General features: G+C 40.4%; 1 protein-coding gene across 4 annotated transcripts in view; it reads left to right on the top strand.

Annotated features, from left to right (window-relative positions):
* Positions 1-18,218, top strand: part of L3MBTL3 (L3MBTL histone methyl-lysine binding protein 3) — an 81,405-nt gene extending 63,187 nt beyond the window's left edge. For all 4 annotated transcript variants that reach the window (XM_084889617.1, XM_084889619.1, XM_084889618.1 and 1 more), the window contains 5 exons: positions 956-1,105; positions 8,223-8,299; positions 12,631-12,800; positions 13,014-13,076; positions 17,388-18,218. In XM_084889617.1, coding sequence (XP_084745743.1) covers positions 956-1,105; positions 8,223-8,299; positions 12,631-12,800; positions 13,014-13,076; positions 17,388-17,531 — 604 coding nt within the window. In that variant the 3' untranslated portion in view covers positions 17,532-18,218. The remainder of the gene's footprint in view (positions 1-955; positions 1,106-8,222; positions 8,300-12,630; positions 12,801-13,013; positions 13,077-17,387) is intronic.
* The last annotated feature ends 869 nt before the right edge of the window (positions 18,219-19,087 follow it).

Below are 19,087 nucleotides of genomic sequence, written 5' to 3'. Positions count from 1 at the left end.
TCAGCCCCTTCCACTGGCTTTTCTTAGTCTCCTGACTCTGATCTCCTATTCAAAACACTCGGAGCTCTTTATCTGGCAGGATATTAATTTTTAACAGACACAGACTATTTTCCATTTCATTAGTAGACTTGTGGAGTGGCTGCTGCATCGTGGATATGCTCTGAAAGGCTCATTTCACTGGTACTTATTTTTGTCCTTGCTGAGAATGCTGTGTTTAAGGAAACATAATGAGAAAAATTCTCTTTGGATTAATTTACTGAGAAACTGCATAAATCAAAACATGCATTCTTTGCTTAGATAACAAAGAAAGTTTCTCTCTCTTAGCAAGAATAATCAATTGTATGAACAGGCAAGGAAAGGCCTATGTTTTGACTAGCATTTGTTGTTGGCTTCTCTGAAAATTATAATAGTTGGGTTTGATCAAAGACGCGTTTGAAATAGAACATGTATCTCAACAGTGGGATTTAGAATGTAGTGTTTTTAACGGCCGGAATCAACACGATCCGTAAAAGAGTTGGATGTGGATACAGTATTCTCCTCTCCGGGCGGATTCGGTAGCCAGATGGCCTGATTAGCATTGGCTGCGTCGTGGTGTTTTCCCTTTGCTGATTCATTCATTTGGTCCACTGAGAGGTTAGAGAATGGGAGGAGTTTAAAGGAGAACTAAAGTCATATGAAAGTCCATATTCTACATCTAGTGCCTGGTCTCCTTTCATCATCATATAGCTGACCCCCTTTACCTTCTTCATCCTCCCCTCGAGCTCCGCAAACAAACCAAACAAATTATGTTTTAAAGACAACTTTTTCATACTGTTTAATCATACATATACACATATATAAATACATTCAACTTGTTCAGCTAAACTTTGGAATTTTCTATTCTGTAGCCTGCCATTTCAGTTGAAATAAGTGTTTTCTAATGGGAATGTTCTATTCTTTTTCTTTTGACATTTAGTGCTGCCAACTGTCCCTATTCAGAAATCAATTTAAACAAAGACCGCATCTTTCCAGATCGCTTAAGTGGGGAGATGCCTCCGGCTAGTCCATCATTTCCGAGAAATAAAAGGACAGACACAAATGAAATCTCCTCATCTCCTGAAATCAGGTAATTTATGTGATGATATTAATTTATGTGATGATATTATGTGATGATATAAGAGGACTTGTTTAGAAGTCCTCTGATAGGAAGTCCTCTGCCTTACATGTTTCATGTTCTATGGTAATACTTTTGTGTACATCATTGAAAATTCACCGATTAAATGTGAAAGGGTGGTGGGGATCAGCACTGGAACTTCTTTTTTAATTAAGGAAACTATTCATATAGGCATATTTAAGTCAGGCAGGATTTCTTATTTCTTATTCTTTTAGTGGTACTTGGATGATGTTGAATGAATTGGTCAATATTTATATAGAACTAGCTATTATTGCAAAGATGGCAAACTCCTTGTGAACATTATTTCTTTTTAATGTTCATTATATACCAAGTGCTTACATATACCTTATTTCATGTACCTTAACATGTTAATTGTACTATAAGCTCAGTCATTTAGTTTTGATTTCACTTCTAGAATTGAGTCTGGCTGCGTTAGTCTCAGTGGATTATATTAGGTAAAAGACTAAGCTTTGTGTGACGTATCTTTAAGTATGTGGTCTGTGCCTTATGTTACCTGAGGACACTACTAAAAGAAACAGCAGATAAATAGAAAGATGCTCCATCGTGCTTACGTTTGGGGGTTTCTTTTATGGAGCATTTTAAAATCTAAAGCACATAGTTCTTTATTTTCATATTGTACTACTTCCGTTCTCATGAAGAATGAGTGGATATTTGAATTACTGCATCTGGTTCTGAATTCGCAACGGTGTTATGGAGTAATGGCATCTCCAGCATCAGTATCCTTCTGCCCTATGCATGGGCTAACTTCTTTGATTATTAATAACAGTGATGATTTTTTTAATCCTCCAAACCATGACTAATATAACCTGAACTCATTTACCTAACCCAGTACCCTAAAATGAGGATATACTAGTATCACTTGAAGAAATTTACCCTAAGACAAATAAAAGTACTAACTCACAGAATGGTAATTAGAGGTACGGAGTTCATTGACTCCCTATGTGGGAAGAATACCTAGAGTTTTAGATTTTTCAAAAGCGATGATATTGTTTTAAAAATCAGCAAAATTCTCCAAAAGGCCGGTAGTACCAACTTTGCTAACCGTCTGGACTCCAGGCCGGATTTCTGGGGCCAGAGTCTCCTTAGAGCAGACGTAGATGACACTTACAGTAATTTATCTGTCACGGCAGTGCCAGGATAAAAAACAACACATTGGCGTATTTCTCATTCTGGTGACAGCCCAGCATCGGAGATGGGTGAATGGGATGGCACAGCCAGCGCCGTCAGCATGCAGTCCACATCCCCTGGCCCCTCACTCCCACTGTGGCACACAGCTGCTGACTTGCACCTGTCTCACCTGGGCCGCTCTCCTGCAGGAAGAGCCTGGGTCTGGCCGTGTTGCCCACTGTGCGGCAGGGCAGACGTGCAGGGGGATTGGTGTGTCCTGCCTTCCCTGGCAGCCTCCCTCTCTGGTGAGGGGAACTGCTGTGTAAGTAGCCCAGCTCCCTCACCCCGTGTGGGAAGGCTGAGATGTGTGTTACACAGACTCCCAAGGTTTCCCTAGCGGCCTGTGCTCCTGCTGTCCAGGGGGTAGCCAATATGGCAGGGAAGCTGTCACTGCTGTCCCTTGTCTCCCTTCCTCCCCCCCTCCCCACACACACAACCTCCCACAAGGCTATTCCTCACCTCCCAAGTAAACCCCTTGCAAGCAAATCTTTGCTTCAGGGTCAACTTCTGGTGGTACAAACGGTCTCTTGCTGAGTCAAAGGGCATTAAAAAAAAAAAAAAAAAAATCCCAATTTTAGCAAATTATTTAGAAAGATGCAAAGAAAAGGTATTACTCCTGAGTGGGAAATTACATCCACGTGAGCAATGCTGATGGGAAAAGAAGACGGAAGTAATCTGATATTACGAGAATCACCTCGTTTGAGAGCTCTATTCAAAGTGTAACCTGAAAACAGCAAAGAAACAGGCAGCATTACTTGAAGGGCCGCCTCACAGGCCATCTGCTCAAGACAGACTCAAGACTTCCCCAGCAGCGGGCCCCAAACTTGGCTTCACACCAGATTCCCTGAGGCCTCACAAAATTCAGATTTGGCAGCCTGGCCCACCGGAATCTTCCAGGTGGAGCCTGTGAGTCTGCATTTTAAAAAGTGATTTGGGAGTAAATTAGGGTCTTAGAATTTATACCCTAATTCTGGATGTGGCTCCTGCCTAACTCTCCTGCTTCCTCTCTACCAGGCTTGTTTTTTAAACAATTCTGCAGCCCCAGCATCTTTTCTCTCTGCCTACAACCATCTCCTACTAGCTCGTCTCTCATCTTGCCGGCTTCAGGTTAACTCACTTCCTCAGGGACGCTTCATCGGCTCCTCCAGACTGGAGCTCAGGCCCCTCATTCCTCGCTTTCCTGTCTCATACGAGACACCATTGACGGTTTTCCACTCGCCTTCCCAGGAGACATGTCTTACATAACGTCAAGGCCACTGCTCTATAACCATCTTTTTGTTCAACTTTGTAAGATCTCCAGGCTAGATATTTGAGGGGGGATTATTAAATGATGTAATAATTTCCCCAAATATATGTCTGCACCCTTTTATAAGTTGGAGCAGTGCTCCCCAAACTGTTGTTAACTCCTGGCCCATGTAGAAAATGGCACCAGAGAAATAACGTTGATAAGGCGCACCAAGGAAAAGGATGGGGCTGCCTCTGGGAGGGCACCCCCAGCATCTGAGGATTGGGCATTCTGGTGGGAAGCTCCGCCCACGTTAAGATGGCTCCACCCTGAGTGCTTGGATCTCTTTTCCTGCAGTGACTTATCAAATGGATGGTCAGGCTGTGCGTGAATTCCCAGTGCGCACTTAGTTAGGGATGCGAGTGCGCAGGCTTTCCAGCCACGGGCTCATCAATCAGATGCGGAAGGAGGCGGTGCTCGCCTGGTGCTGTCACCGAGGTGCTCTCACTTCTGCCCCCACAGCACCCCTGGCGGCCACCTGGTGGAGGAGCCTTCCTGGGGCCTGGTAACCTTAAGTCAGTTTGTTTTGCATCAGAATCACCAGATGCTTGTCAAAAGGCAACTCTCCTGGTGCCTTCTCCAGAGACACTGATTCAGGAACTGTATGGTGCACCCCAGCTCATGTCTAACAAGCACCCCCAGGTGATGGATGCAAGTGATCTATAACCCGGGCTTCGAGAACCGTTATGGAGTATAAATACCTTATGGAGTAATAATTCACAATGTGTTTCCCGTTGAAGAACATCATCATGTATCCCACACAGTCTTATTCTCATGAAACCTATTCTGCAGCTGTTTGTAATTATGTTTCTATATTAGGTGCTAACTCTAGTAAAAGCGACTTAATGTTTTAAGCTCAGAGTTAATGTTTTAACCACAGAAACGCAATAAAGCATTTAACAAATACCTGCTAAATGCTTGTGTTACCTTGCAAAGCAAGTAAGTACCCAGTGCTGAGTGCAATGAAAAAATTCAGCCTGTTCAGTTCATTATAGGTCATTAAGACGGGCTTTCATGTTGTAGGACCTGTGTTACCACTCTGGGAATTACATAAAGCAGCTGTAGAAATTGTAGCTATCGCTCTGATTTATGTTTTCAGGATGACTCAGATTTGTCACTCACACCAAGAACGAGTCTGTACCCTCAAGAAGGACTCTATTAAACAGATAGGAAACAAGCTAACATAAAAGATGAACTATAAGCATATACAAATTTATTTACTTTTCAAAAACTATAACATCGAGTAGAATACATTTAGAGCCAACCGTGTTAATGAATTTCAAAAGGTAATTATGAATCTTCAGGAACTTTTTTTTTTTTTTTTTTTTGCTTCAAAAGATTTTCTGAGCCCGAGGGATTGACACTGCTGATTAGAGGAAGTCATTTCAATGAGTCATCATTCCCTGCATGCTATAAAGTCTCTTCCCCCTTTTTGACACTTGGCTACCAGATATGGGTTAGGAGCTGTGAACTTTTTAAAATATTTCAGCCCTCGGGAGTCTCATATTTATGCAGTTATTTGTGTACACCAAAGAGAAGCTTAGTTTTAGTAAAAACACTCAGTCCTGATACCAGTGGCTGTGGCACCAAGGCAGCATTGACAGTGAGAGGAAGAGACCATTGCACGTTGTTGCATGCCTGTGAAGTCCTGGGACAATGTAACAGGTTCTTGTTTTGTCTCCTCCAATAGCACTGATGGCTGACCCAGGACACTCTTATATACAGTGGAAAAGCAGGGACTTTTCTACAACAACGTGGAAACAATGCAGTCCCGTTTTTTATACCTGGTCCTTATTTCCCAGATCTCACTTTATCGCTTTCCATTTTATGGGGATTGATTAGCTTCATGGCTGGACTAGGTTTTCTGGAATGCATTTCTTGCAACTTGATAATATCCACTGTATTTTCTTATTATATTCCTTTTCTTCGATAACAGGTTCTTATGCTAAATTATAATTTGATAGGCTTATTAATCACAATGTTATATTTTTAGTCATTAAGTAAATAGTAAATCATATTTACCTCTCCTGGGCCACGTTTTATTAAAATTAGTGCAAATGTATCATCTCAAAAGGAATTTAATTTTATTTTTTAAAATATATATTTTATTGATTTTTTACAGAGAGGAAGGGAGAGAGACAGAGAGCCAGAAACGTCGGTGAGAGAGAAACATCGACCAGCCGCCTCCTGCACACCCCCCACCGGGGATGTGCCCGCAACCAAGGCATATGCCCTTGACCGGAATCGAACTTGGGACCATTCAGTCCGCAGACCGACGCTCTATCACTGAGCCAAACCGGTTTCGTCAGGAATTTAATTTTAAAAACTCTATTCGGCTGTTATCCATAGACATAAATTTTTTCTTTTGTTATTGTTGTTAATCCCCCACCGTAGTATTTTTTCCAATTAATTTTTAGACAGAGTGGAAGGGAGAGGGAGAGACACAAAGAAAGAAGCATTGATGTGACACATCGATTGGTTGCTTCCTGCGCTGATCCCTGATAGGGCTGCAACTGAGGTATGTGCCTTTGATCAGAATTGAACCCACGTCCTTTCAGTCCACAGGCCAACACTCTATCCACTGAGCCAAAGTGGGCAGGGCCATAGACATAAAAGTTTTAATCCCCACTGGTTTAGCTGTTTTTTGTGAATCCTTTTGAAGATGGCATCCTCCTTGTCATGAAGCTGTTCAAGCATGGTCCCTTCTTCATTTGCACCAGGTGTTTTAGGAACAAGTCAAGTACTCTTTTACAATTCCTTTAACATATAACCCTGAGGTTCTCATTCTCCGAGTTTCTGCCTGTGAGTGATATCAGCCGAGAAATTAAGTGGGGGAGAGAGGAATGCTAGGGACATGCAAGGATATATTCTTTTCACGTTCAAAACAGAAACTCCTATGTTTTTTTACATTCACTCTGTCTCCCATTTGTTACTGGGGAGTACAGGTGCTTTTCAGCTCCAATAAAGCCCCATGATATTAGAATAAACTGTCTGCAAAGAGAAAGGTGGGCTTATTTTAAGCCAAACTAATAATGGATTTAGAGACCTTGGCTTAAATCTCTACAGTGAAGCAAAATCATTGATTGTTTCATTATTCTTTTTAAATGGAACTGATTGAATCATAATTGCTAGGGATTGCTGTTAAATAGGAAATAAGTAAACTTGAGGAAATACAGTTGTTTGCATTTAGATGCCATCCTGTTATTACGTATTTACTCTTCTAATGTTTGTTTGGCTCATATTTACCACAAAGCGTAATTAGAGTAAGATAGTAAGACATCTAAAGCCTGACACATAATTACAGAGGGGAAGAGAATGCTGACTCATAAAGAATACATTTTCCCATTTGAGTGGAATCGACTGTCTTAATTAAAAGCCTGAAGAGTACTCTTGAGTAAGATTTTAGCTATGATTATATTTCAATTCAAGCAAAAAAAAAAAATAAAAAAATAAAAAAAGTTGAAGTAAGCTGGTTCTGGAAAATTCTAAAATTCCTATATTTCAGGCACTTTTCTTGGTGCTTAGTTGCATTAGCTCATTTAATCTTCATAATGCTTTCCTGGGGTAGGCGTTATTATTACTTCCCCATTCTAAACATAGAACCTCTCTTGTTTACAGGTTGCACAGCATCGTGTTAAATTTCTATTCCAAATGGAGAGTAAATGAGTGCCTTTATAATGAAGACCACAAAACTCCTTTAAATTTTGTTGGCATATTTGGTTTCAAATGTATTTGCCCTTTCCTTGAAATTTACTAGGGGCCTATTTGTAAGCTAACACCACCTATGAAACAATAGAACATCATGAATAGGATGTTATAAAGCACCACAGTGTGTAGGCCAGCACCATCACCTGGGTAGTCCCAGGCAACTTGAAAGTGGGATTTGGTTTGAACTCAGAATGGAATAGATTAGGTGGGAAAATGTTAAATATCTGAAATGTAGCTTTAAAGAAAATAAATAGTGTGTGCCTGGTTCTCTTTAAAGCCATTTTTGTCCCTGACTTAACGGCAGAGCTATGAAGTAAGATTGTAATATGTCCATTCCATTTTATAGCATCCTTGTCAGGCTTAGATTAGCATGAGATCATACCTGGTCAGAAAGAATGGGATCAGGTCAGCCTCTGCATTTGAACTGATGAAGCCAGGCAAAGCTTCCTCGAATTTTGATTCTCCTGAGCCAATCTCAGCCTCAATCCCAAATCTTGGCACTGAGTATATATAGTAAATTGATTAAATGGTATGGACATTAAAAGCATATTCTATCTTTTAATTGTCTTACCAAACAATACAAGTAAAATTCCTCATGAATGCATGTCTCAATTTGAAGTTGAATTATTCAATAGCTACATTTCCCAGAATAATTCATCTTAATATCATTCTTAGCTTTAAAATTTCTTTTCTGAACAATAAATGAAAATTGATCATGAGGAAATGGACATTTAGGTGTTATTAGCATTAATTGCTTCTTAGTAGAACTAAAAATTCTTTCTAACATTTAAAGGGCACCTTTTGTTTTTAAATTAAGAAAAAACAATTGCTGAGATGCGATGCTGAACAAACTATTGAAAAGATTCTGTGTGTGTTTTATTTCTTCAGAGATCAGCATGCTGATGTCAGAGAAGAATTCGAAGAGAGAACAGAAAGTGAAGTAAGGCCGTCACATGAAGCCAGAGGTAGTCATAGTTGTCTCCTATTATGGATGGGTATTACTAGTCAGACTCAACAATCAAAATCCCGGCTTTGGCAGTCCTTTTATATTAAAGATAAACTTTATTTGGTTGGTTTGTTCCATTATCATAGGCAGTAAAGTTTACAAATACAGCCTTAGCAGGTTTGACTCAATGAATAGAATATCGGCCTGCAGACCGAAAGGTCCCGGGTTTGATTCCAGGAAGCATCCACATCGATATTTCTCTCAGCCTTTCTCCATTGTCTCTAAAAATCAGTAGAAAAATATTCTCAGGTGAAGATTTTAAAAATAAAAGTATAAATATAGTATATAGTTCATAATTCTGTAGATTGACCTGCGACCTATAGTTCCAATCTCTTTCACATATGTTCCATATTATATGTAAAGTTTGGATAGGGCATTCTGTTTGGTTCTTGTCCATACATTTTCTTTGGTATTGTTGATGTCACTTGCTTCACATATTTTAAACTCATCTAAGGGTGTCTAATGAATTCCAAATAGAATTAATATGGTCTTAATACCACAAATGAAAATTTCTTGAATGTTTTAAGCTGTATTGGAGAAAATAATGGGTCCTAACAACTTTGTCAAAAAAAAAAAAATATATTACAATGGTTTGGCTAAGTAATAAAGTCATAATGACTGTTAGCCATAATATAGATTCTATTTATAAATTATACATAGCTATATAATTATTATTTGTTTTTATAAGAAATTGTTTAAGATTTTATTATTATGACTAGAGTCCTGGTACATGAAATTCATGCACAGGAGGGTGTATCCCTCAGCCCACTCTGCACCCTCTCCAATCTGGGACCCCTTGAGGGATGTCCCAGTGGAATCGGGCCTAAACGGGCAGTCGAACATCCCTCACACAATCCAGGACTGCTGGCTCCCAATCGCTCCCCTGTCTGCCAGCCTTATCTATGCCTAACTGCTCCCTTGCCAGCCCGATTACCCCAAACTGCCCTCCTCTGCAGGCCTGGTCTCTCCCAACTGCCCTCGCCTGCAGGCCTGATCGCCCCCAACTGCCCTCCCCTGCCGACCATCTTGTGGTGGCCAACTTGTGTCCACATGGGGGTGGCCATCTTTATTTTTATTTTTAAAAAAATAATAAAAACTAACTGGTGCATGTTTGTATCTTTGGCTCAAAATAGACATTCAGTAAAACAGGATGAGAACTTAAAACCGACTATATGAGATTCATTGAAAGGACTGTGATGGGGTTTTTAAAAACATTTGAAGAATTGACATGTTTCATGTGGAGAAGATACTTTTTCTATATGAGCTCAGGTGTTGGAGTGATGGTCAATTTGCATATTACTCTTTTATTATTTAAGATATTAATGATTATCCTGTGGGACTTTGCTTTTCATGTGCATTTTTGGGATCAGATTATTAAATAAGATTTGGAAATGTTACCTAATGGCTGTTTGCCTGTAGTGACCTATCCCATAAGTGATGGTATGATTTCATATCTGATTTTCATAAAAGCAGCCATTTACATGAATTTAAAGGTTCGGTTGCTGCCGTATTTGATGTAGCACTGTATATAAACCCTGCAGATGGTCAGGGTTCGAATTCCTGCTCTGCCACCTGCTGGACTTTTCACTGACCACTTCTCAGTTCTTCCTTTTCCTAATGGTGGTGACTTCTCATGGGTTACTATGGGGATTAAGTGCAACAACATTGTAACTTGCTTAGAATGGTGCCTGGCATACAGGGAGTGCTACACAAGTATTCGATCATTTTGAATGTTTCTGGTACTTGGAAAGGAGGAAAAACCAGTAATTTATGATGGCTTTATAATCAGGATATATTGGATTCTTAGAGAAAAGCTTCATTCTGTCTTTGTGAATGGTGGGTTGGAGCACAGCCTCCATTCTCATCGCAACTGTATCATTTACTAGTGTACGGCTGCTCTGGGCAGAGTTTTTAAGGAATGATAATGTCGTAGCACTAGAAAGGAACTGTGAAGAATACAGGAAATAGAATAAAAGTAGAATGGAGCCCGATGGAGTGAACAGGGGCAAGTGTTAATGGAGTACTATAAACAGTTATGAAACAGAGTGCATGGCTTTGGAAAAGACTGCCTTTTATGTGGCAAACAATTAGAATATAAGTTATAAAGTAGCTCTACTGTCCTCTAGTGTGGAACTGGAAATCTTACCGTGTCATGTCTGTCCCCCAAAGGATTTACCAATATTGCATTTTAAATAATTGCTAAACTCTTGGGAATATATGAAATTAAAGGATGTTTTTAAGTTAGACCCTATATTTATGCTTAATAAAAATATCTCCTTTAGATGTTTTTCAATTAAAAATAATAATAAAAACAAACTGGTACAAGTTTGTATCTTTGGCTCAGAATAGACATTCAATATAACAGGATGAGAACTTAAAACCAATTATATGAGATTCATTGAAAGGACTGTGGTGGGGTTTTTTTAAAAACATTTGAAGAATTGACATGTTTCATGTGGAGAAGATATATTTTTCTATAAGAGCTCACCCAGGTAGAACCAGGGCCAGTGGGTGTTAGTTCCAGTAAGATAGATTTCCCTTTTTCTTTTCAGCATAGGGACTTGGTAACATTCAGAGCAATTCAAAATTTAGGCTTGTTTAAGATAAAACTTATAAAAGAACTACAACAGACCAGTGGGAAATAATGTTTTTAAAAATGTACAACAGAAAACATCAGATGCATAGGGATAAATTTAACAAAAGATGGTCATGAAAAATGACAAAACATTGAGAAGATATATTAAAGGAAACCCAAAGAAATGGGGGGGTATGCATTGATCTTGGATTGGGAGACTCAATATTATGAAGATGTTATTCCTCACCAACCTGATCTATACTTAGTGGTAATTTTAATCTAAACCCTTGCAATTTTTTTTTACAAGCTGATCCTAAAATGTATATGGAAATGCAAAGGACTAAGGATAGTCAAGGCAATGTTGAAGAAGACCTAGATCACAGATCTCAGCACACTTATAAAGTGATAGTGATTGAAATCTGTGGACTGGTGTGAAGACCCAGCGGAGCAGAGCAGAGTCTGGGAAGCGGCCCTGCAGGGGTGTGATTGATTGAAAGGGAACAGAGGGAGGCTCTAGCAGGGCGGCTTTATGCTTTCTTGTTCCGGGCATCTTCACTTCGTGGAAATGCTTTATGCTGTCTGCTCATGATTTGCATGCCTTTCTGTAAATCTTACTCTTCAAGGAAAAGACCTTGAAAGATTCTTTTTAAAAAAATATATATATATATATATTTTATTGATTTATTCACAGAGAGGAAGAGAGAGGGATAGAGAGTTAGAAACATCGATGAGAATCAATCATCGATCAGCTGCCTCTTGCACACCCCCTTCTGGGGATGTGCCCGCAACCAGGTACATGCCCTTGTCTGGAATCGAACCCGGGACCTTTCAGTCCGCAGGCCGATGCTCTATCTACTGAGCCAAACCGGTCCCAGCTTGAAATATTCTTAAAGATGCAAAATAGCTTAAAATATTCTCAGAGATTGAAAAAAGCCTTTAGCTAACCATTTGGCAAAGATTTGTGGTGGAATTGAATGATCGCTGTAGCTGAGCTAGTGTGCGGGGGAGAGAGTGTGTGGAAAAGGCCCTTTTCTGCTCAGGGGCTTTAAGTAAGCAGTTGCCAGAAAAGACTTCTGTTCCAAAGGATTGTAAGGAGACCATTATTGACAAACTAAGAGTTTCACGGACATAAATTCATTTGCTAAAAAATGGGTATTTTAGGAGAGCAGCAGTAAACTAAGCTTGGATTCAGAAGACCTAGCAGATAAGCAGAATATTCTGCACTTTAATTTTGATGTCCTCAAAGGAAGACTGACAAAAGCATTTGTCTTTCTGTTATTTTTGTTGCCATAATTTCATATCCATTTCAAAACATGGTAAATTGGCTGTTTAAAAAGCCAATGTGATTAACACGGAAAGAACAGACCAAGGCTGAGATAAGAGAACACAGTGGCCAGACCTGAACACCCAAAGTGGCAAGAAAAACAAATACAGTTTCCTAAGTTCAGAATTACGAGTTCTAAGGCAAATATCATACCTGAAACACGGAATGTTATAAGGACACGTCTTCAGTGGGTGATGTAGCAAAGATGTAAGTTGAATTTAATAAATTCTACTTAATTTAGCAAAGATGTAAGCTCACTTTCAGGTGAGCTTCAGTAAAGGCAAAGGAGAGTATAATTACTCGGACTGTATGTTGAAAGGAACATATGAATTAACTAGAGCCTCACCCTCAGCTTTTCAGAGAGTGATTTTCCATTTGTTCCCATCGACAGGTGCCCGAGAAGAACCCAGTGTACCGCAGGCACAGCGTCGGTCGGCTGTCTTTCTGTCCTTTAAGTCCCCAATCCCATGTCTGCCCTTGCGCTGGGAGCAGCAAAGCAAGCTTCTGCCAACTGTGGCCGGAATCCCTGCCAGTAAAGTTTCCAAGTGGAGCACAGATGAGGTATACTTTATTTCCTTTGTCTTCCAGGGACCAGATATGGGAGTACCCCTGACTTAATGAATGGACACGTGAATGGGGTGTGCTGCCTTTTTTCCTGAAAGATCAGAAATTATTCCTAGAGAAGCAATTAAGCATATAGGTACAACAATTTGAACCTGAGCATTTAAAATTCCAACCTCTTTTTAAACTGGAGTTTTGGTCTTATTTTGACAGGTATCAGAATTCATACAGAGCTTACCTGGGTGTGAAGAGCATGGAAAGGTATTTAAAGATGAAGTAAGTGTCCCACTAAATTGCAGCCTGTAACTTCACGGGATCAGAGCACTGACATGCAGTTGGAGGGTGAAATGTTTTACATCGTCAGAGGAGGAAAGAGATGGATTATGTTGAAATTGGCAAGTCGATAGAGAGTTGTCTAACAAGCAGCATTAATCAGTTGTATAAAAATGTCTTTGTATAAGCTTAGGTGTAAAGGAAATATTTGTGCCACTTTATAGTGCCCCAAAGCTGTAGCATTAGACTCATTACTTAAAAAAAAAAAAAAAAAAATGAACACAAAAACTTAATAACATGCATTTATATAGTTTATGGTACGGAAAGAAACAATAAAAAATGGCAAAACTTTTTATTTTTAACTAGACCCGGTGCATGAAAATTCAAGCACTGGAAGGGGGGTCGTTCAGCCCAGCCTGCCCCCCTCACAGTCCGAGAGCCCTCAGGGCAGGAGGCAACCTGGCAATCAGGGAAAGGTGACACCTCATCACATCTCTGCTGCTGCCACTGCCTGCAGCCAAGCCTCAGCCAGCCCTGGGTACCTGCGCCTCAGGCCAGCCCCGGCCGCTGCCCGAGGTTTGCCTACTCCTTGGGCCAGCCCTGGGTGGTTGAGGTGCTGAGGAGCCTAGGGGACTCTGGAGGCAGGCACACGGAACTGAGGGGACTGGGCACTGCCATCTTGTGGCTGTGGGCATTGCCATCTTTGAGGGCATGGCAGTCAATTAGCATATTCCCTCTACTGGGTGTATTTTATTTTTATTGTTGTTGTTGTTAATCCTCACCCGAGGATATTTTTCCATTGGTTTTTAGAGAGAGTGGAAGGGATGGGAAGAGAGAGAGAAACATCAATGTGAGAGAGACACTGTTGGGTTGCCTCCCACACTTGCCCTGACCAGGGTCAGGGATTGAGACTACAACCGAGGTACATGCTCTTCACTGGAATTAAACTTCAGTTCCTGGCTCACACTCTGTCCACTGAGCCAAACCAGCTAGGGCACTGTTGGGTGTGTTTTTTGTTGTTGTTTTTTTAAAACATAGGGATTCTAGCTCGCTCTCTCTTTACCTCCATCACTTCCACTCTGGTCTGAGCCACCATCATCTCCCACCTGGATTAAGACAGTACTTTCTACTCAGTTTCCCTGCTTCTATTTTTGCTCCTCTACAGTCTCTTCCCAGCATAGCCAAATCATGTCACTCCTCCATACCTATCCTTTCAGTAGTAAGTCAGAAGAAAAAGCAAAGTCCTTACCAGGGCCTACGATCTGACACCCAGTGCCTTCTCACAGCTCCTGGCCAAATTTTCTGCTCTGGCCCTTGCTTACATTTTCCATACACTGTCCCTTGCTGTCCCTCAGATTATCCAGGCACACCCAGCTCTTCCCTGGACCTGCTGTGCTTTTCCTCCAGACGTTCCCATGGCTCACTCCCTCTGTTCCGATGTCACCTTCTCTGTTAGTCCTTTCCTGACCATCCTGCTTCACATTGCCACCTGCCCCACACATCCATTTCTGCCCCGACTGCCCACTCATCTCCTCTGACCACCTTTTAGAATTAATTACTATTAATTCATTTCTTATTAATTAATTGTGCTTACAGTCTTCCACTACTCAAGTGTAAACTCCTCTACAGGGAGTTTTTATTTGCTTACTTGCTTGTTTTTGTGTGTTTTTTTCTTTACTGTATGTCCAAGAAGAGTATTTGTAACATAATAGATGCTTAGTTAGTTTTTAATGAGTGGATATACTCATTTTTTTACACTCTGGGAAAACATTCAAAGAGCATGCTGCTGTGGTGTGCAGAGGGAAAGCACTGAGTGCATGGTGGGAAGAGCAATGGAATGGAAGGTGGGAGCCCCCGAACTCCAAATCCTCCTCCTTAGTTTTGGGCCTTTAGCAAGATACTTAATCTCTGCAGCTGGATCAGCCTGGATGTATTAAAAAGCAACAACTGGAAAATAAATGCCATAATACATGGCAGTGATTCCTGTTCTTAGAAAGTACTTTCTCAGTTAAGTTTGCCTTCTCCCAACCGAGGCCTGTCCTTATGGCCACGCATGAGAGCGGCTGTATATAATAGACTGGTATTAGCTTCCGGTGATTTTTTTCCCTTTTCAGTGTAACCTTAAAAATAATAATCTACCAAAACTTTATTCCACTCCAGCTTTCAGATCACAGCCTAACTGCCCTCTGAATGATCCTATTCATAAGTCATCCATCATGTTAAACTCTTACGCAGTCTCAGAAGGAGACTCCGTAGAGCCCAAGGTTATAATAAAACAGTTCAGTCTTTGCAGGGAGTTCTTCGGGAAAGGGGTGCCAGCTGACACTTTGATTCAGGATTTGGAAGATTTCTCTCACATCGTTCATTCTGCTAAGGTCTGCCGTGGTTAAGTGAAGTGTTACTACACCTGCCTCTCTGCTTGGCTCTGCTTTATCAGAGGGCTGTCATAACAGAAGCTAATGACCAGAGCAAATGACTCAAAACACATTAGGACATTTCTCAGCCCTGCCACTTAATAGGTCTTACCCTCAGCATTTAACATTAGAATGTCTTTCCTTCTCCTTTAAGACAGTTAACTGTTTCCTTGCCAGAAAGTAGCAACTTTTCCCACATAATTGTTCATTGATGTGATAAATAATGAATATAGCTCTTACTAGTACTGATTAAGTATACAGACAGTTTAGATTTACAAGTGTTTTTATTTTATTTTCGAGGATAGAAGAAAATCTTCAGAAACAGCTACTTAGTTATACCAACCAGCCTTTATTTAATGGTCTGCTTACAGAATTTAGAGTAGTAGTTGTTTGTTAGGGCTGCTAAAACGAAGTGCTATGAGCCTGTAGCTTTAACAGCAGAGATGTGCTGTTGCCCGATTCTGGAGGCTGGGAGTCTTTGATAAGTAGGTGTCGTCTTCCCAGGGCTGTGAGGAAAGGACCTGCTCCCAGCCTCTGTGCTTTGACTGTAGATGGTGTTGTCTTCAACCATCTCCTTCTCTATGTCCAAATCGTCTGTCTCTATCCAAATGTCCCATTTTTATAAGGACACCTGTCATCTTGGATTAGGAGCCCAGTCGAATCTAGTATGACCTCATCTTAACTAACTCCATCTACAATGACCCCGTTTCCAAACAAGATCACATTCTGACCCTGGATAGTGTGGCTCAGTTGGTTGAGTGTAATCCTATTCACCAAAAGTTTGCCAGTTTGATTCCCAGTCAGGACATAGCTCCAGGTTGCGGGTTTGAGAACCAATCAGTATTTCTCTCTCATATTGATGTTTTTCTCTTCCTCTCTCTCTTTCTCTCTCCCTTTCTCCAATCAATAAAAACCTTTTTTTTTAAGAGTACATTCTGAGGTTACTGGGAGTTGGGACTTCAACATGAATTTGGGAAGGACACAATTCAACCCATAATGGTACATCACTGTCAATGTTTCCAGTGTGCTCTAAGGCAGAGAACAAATGTGTGATTTACTTTTTGTACAAAATAGGAAAACTGAAAAAGAAGTGAATTGATTTCTTTTAAGATGGTGGAACAAGTCACATAAAAAGACTCCACTCCTTTGCTCTGCCCACTAAAGTAGACATCATCTTCATAGAATTGTATCTTTGAACCTCAAAGTACGCTATTCTGTTAGTCTTAGAGAAGATGCAGACTGAGAAAGGGGGTTTCTCATGGTTACCCAAGTAGAGGAAGAACCAGTATAGATTCTACAACTCTTAACACCAATCTCATGTTCTTCCAGTTACACTCTCAATTGCCCTTATTACTAACTGCTTTTCTTTTGTATGTGAAGAATAATTATGGCCACTCTAGAAATGCTATTTTTCTGTGTTTTTTTTTCTTCATGGTGGAAGACTAATTTTTAAAATAATTATTAGCATGTGGCTGATATGTTTGTCTGAAGCCTTTGATTATAGCCACAAATATCTGTGTACCTATTTTCATCCCTAATTTTAGACTAACACCTGTGATGATAGGAACTGAATTTGATGATAGGAACTGAACACACTTTACCAAATTCTTCATAAGTCAGCACCTCTGAGTAATCACTGGAAGGTATGGGCACCTTCCCTTTTTCTGGGAGCCAATTTCTCAGATGAATGAGTTTTCACTCTACCCCCGGTCCACATTTGCTGTGTTGTTGTAGATAAGAAAGATCCATTTACCACGAAATGTTTGTTCACCTGAGCTCTCCTTGTCTGTGCCGTTTTAGTGTTGCTGTATATAAGACAGCCGATAATTTAAACTTGATTATTCCCCACAACACAATATCCAATTAACTCACCTTCTTTTGTCTTTTACTCCCATTTCAGCAAATTGATGGAGAAGCATTTCTGCTTATGACACAAACAGACATTGTTAAAATCATGAGCATTAAGCTGGGCCCGGCTCTCAAAATTTTCAATTCTATCCTGATGTTCAAAGCTGCAGAGAAGAACTCTCACAATGAACTTTGAAGATGGTGAATTTTGGATACCATCAGCTTTCTGCTTTAAAGCTCATGTTTTATTCAAAGCACAAGGACCGTTCTAACTCCTCAGTGAGAAGTCTCCAAAACTCAGAAGAGCAATGTGATCAGATTATTTATATTCCTCCAGAGACAATGTATATGAATTCCTAAGAAAGTGCTTGAGCTTTTAACCAGGTACTGTCTAACAACAGTCATCCTTTGGTTCTGTTCACTGAGCTAAATTTATCTTTGTAAATCTTTTTGAGTCTGGGGGTAGGGAGGGGGTGGGAGGAGAAGGGGGGCTTCATTAATTATTTATGGACAATGGGGGGCAGAGTATGACTTTTTGGCATTTTGTAAACATTGATGAATTCTCTTTCATGTACACTGTTTCTTTTTCAATACTTTCAGGAATCTTTTTTATATAATCAAATTTCAACCTAAACCAAAATAGTGTCTAAACCTGGCTAAGTTCAGCCAGCGGGACGGTTGGTTATCTGTATTGTTAATTCTGTGCCATATTTTGAATTGCAACATTATGCTAAGTATAACTTTGCAAGTCATGATATTGCCTAACTGCTTGTTATCGTTGGGGCCGAATCGTTGCAAAAAAAATCACTTTTCCTTAAATCTATGTTTTTGTTTTTGCTTTTGCACGTATTATGAAATATTAAACAAATTAATTTCACCAGCATCTTTACTATAATTACCAAAAATCATGTATATAAGTAATGGAATTGAAAAAATAAAATATATAAGCATAAATAACTTAGGGGGATGCCCTGTGTGCTGGGCTCTTGTAGAGTCCAATGTCATGGAATATGCAGTTACATGGGGGGAGGGGAGGGTTGTAAGGATCTGAAACTATTTATGAGATTATCGTGAGCTTCTCTCTAATTGTCATTGAGGTGCTTTTCAGAGATCGGTGAAGGGCTTGTTCTGTCCATAGAAACACTAATCCCTAAGCAGCTCTGTCCCTGATCTTGCCGTGTCCTCCAAACCCGAAGGTGCTCCTTCAGGGTTGGCTGTAGAGAGAGGCGTGTTGAATTGACCGAGGAGGCAAGGTGTGAGGGAGCAACACCAGCAAAGATTCTCAGTGCTCACAGACCAGGGAGGCGACTTCCCAAAACAATCACTCGAGACCCTCCATGCTGGAGAGAGCTCGCCTCGCTGTGTGAGCATACGGATGCACTTTAAATGAAAGCCCTTTGATTACCTACACCGCGGTAGCTGGTAGCGTTTCTTTTGCAAGAATGCATTGCCAACAGAAAGGTAAATTATTTTGTCAGCCTTTGGATGTAATTTCAGGACTGAACATGAATTCAAGGTCTATCTTAAAAGTAGAAAGTAGCTTTGCAGCATGCTGTCTGAATTCTGAGGAAGTTGCACCCCTCTTCAATTGCTCTTTTTTTTTTTTTTTTTTTTCCTGGTGTAGAATTTCCTTTCCTATCTCCCTCTTCCCCTCCCCAGTGGAGGTCTGTTAGCAGTCTTTTGCCTATGTCATCATTCCAGGTAAAAACAGGGTCATGATATCTAGTGTTCCTTTCTTTCTTTGCATGAATC

This window comes from Pipistrellus hanaki (genome assembly GCF_964339955.1).
Source record: "Pipistrellus hanaki genome assembly, chromosome: 7".
Lineage (NCBI taxonomy): Eukaryota > Metazoa > Chordata > Mammalia > Chiroptera > Vespertilionidae > Pipistrellus > Pipistrellus hanaki.
Note: the sequence above shows the minus strand (reverse complement) of the source record. Positions and strands in the feature narration are given on the sequence as shown.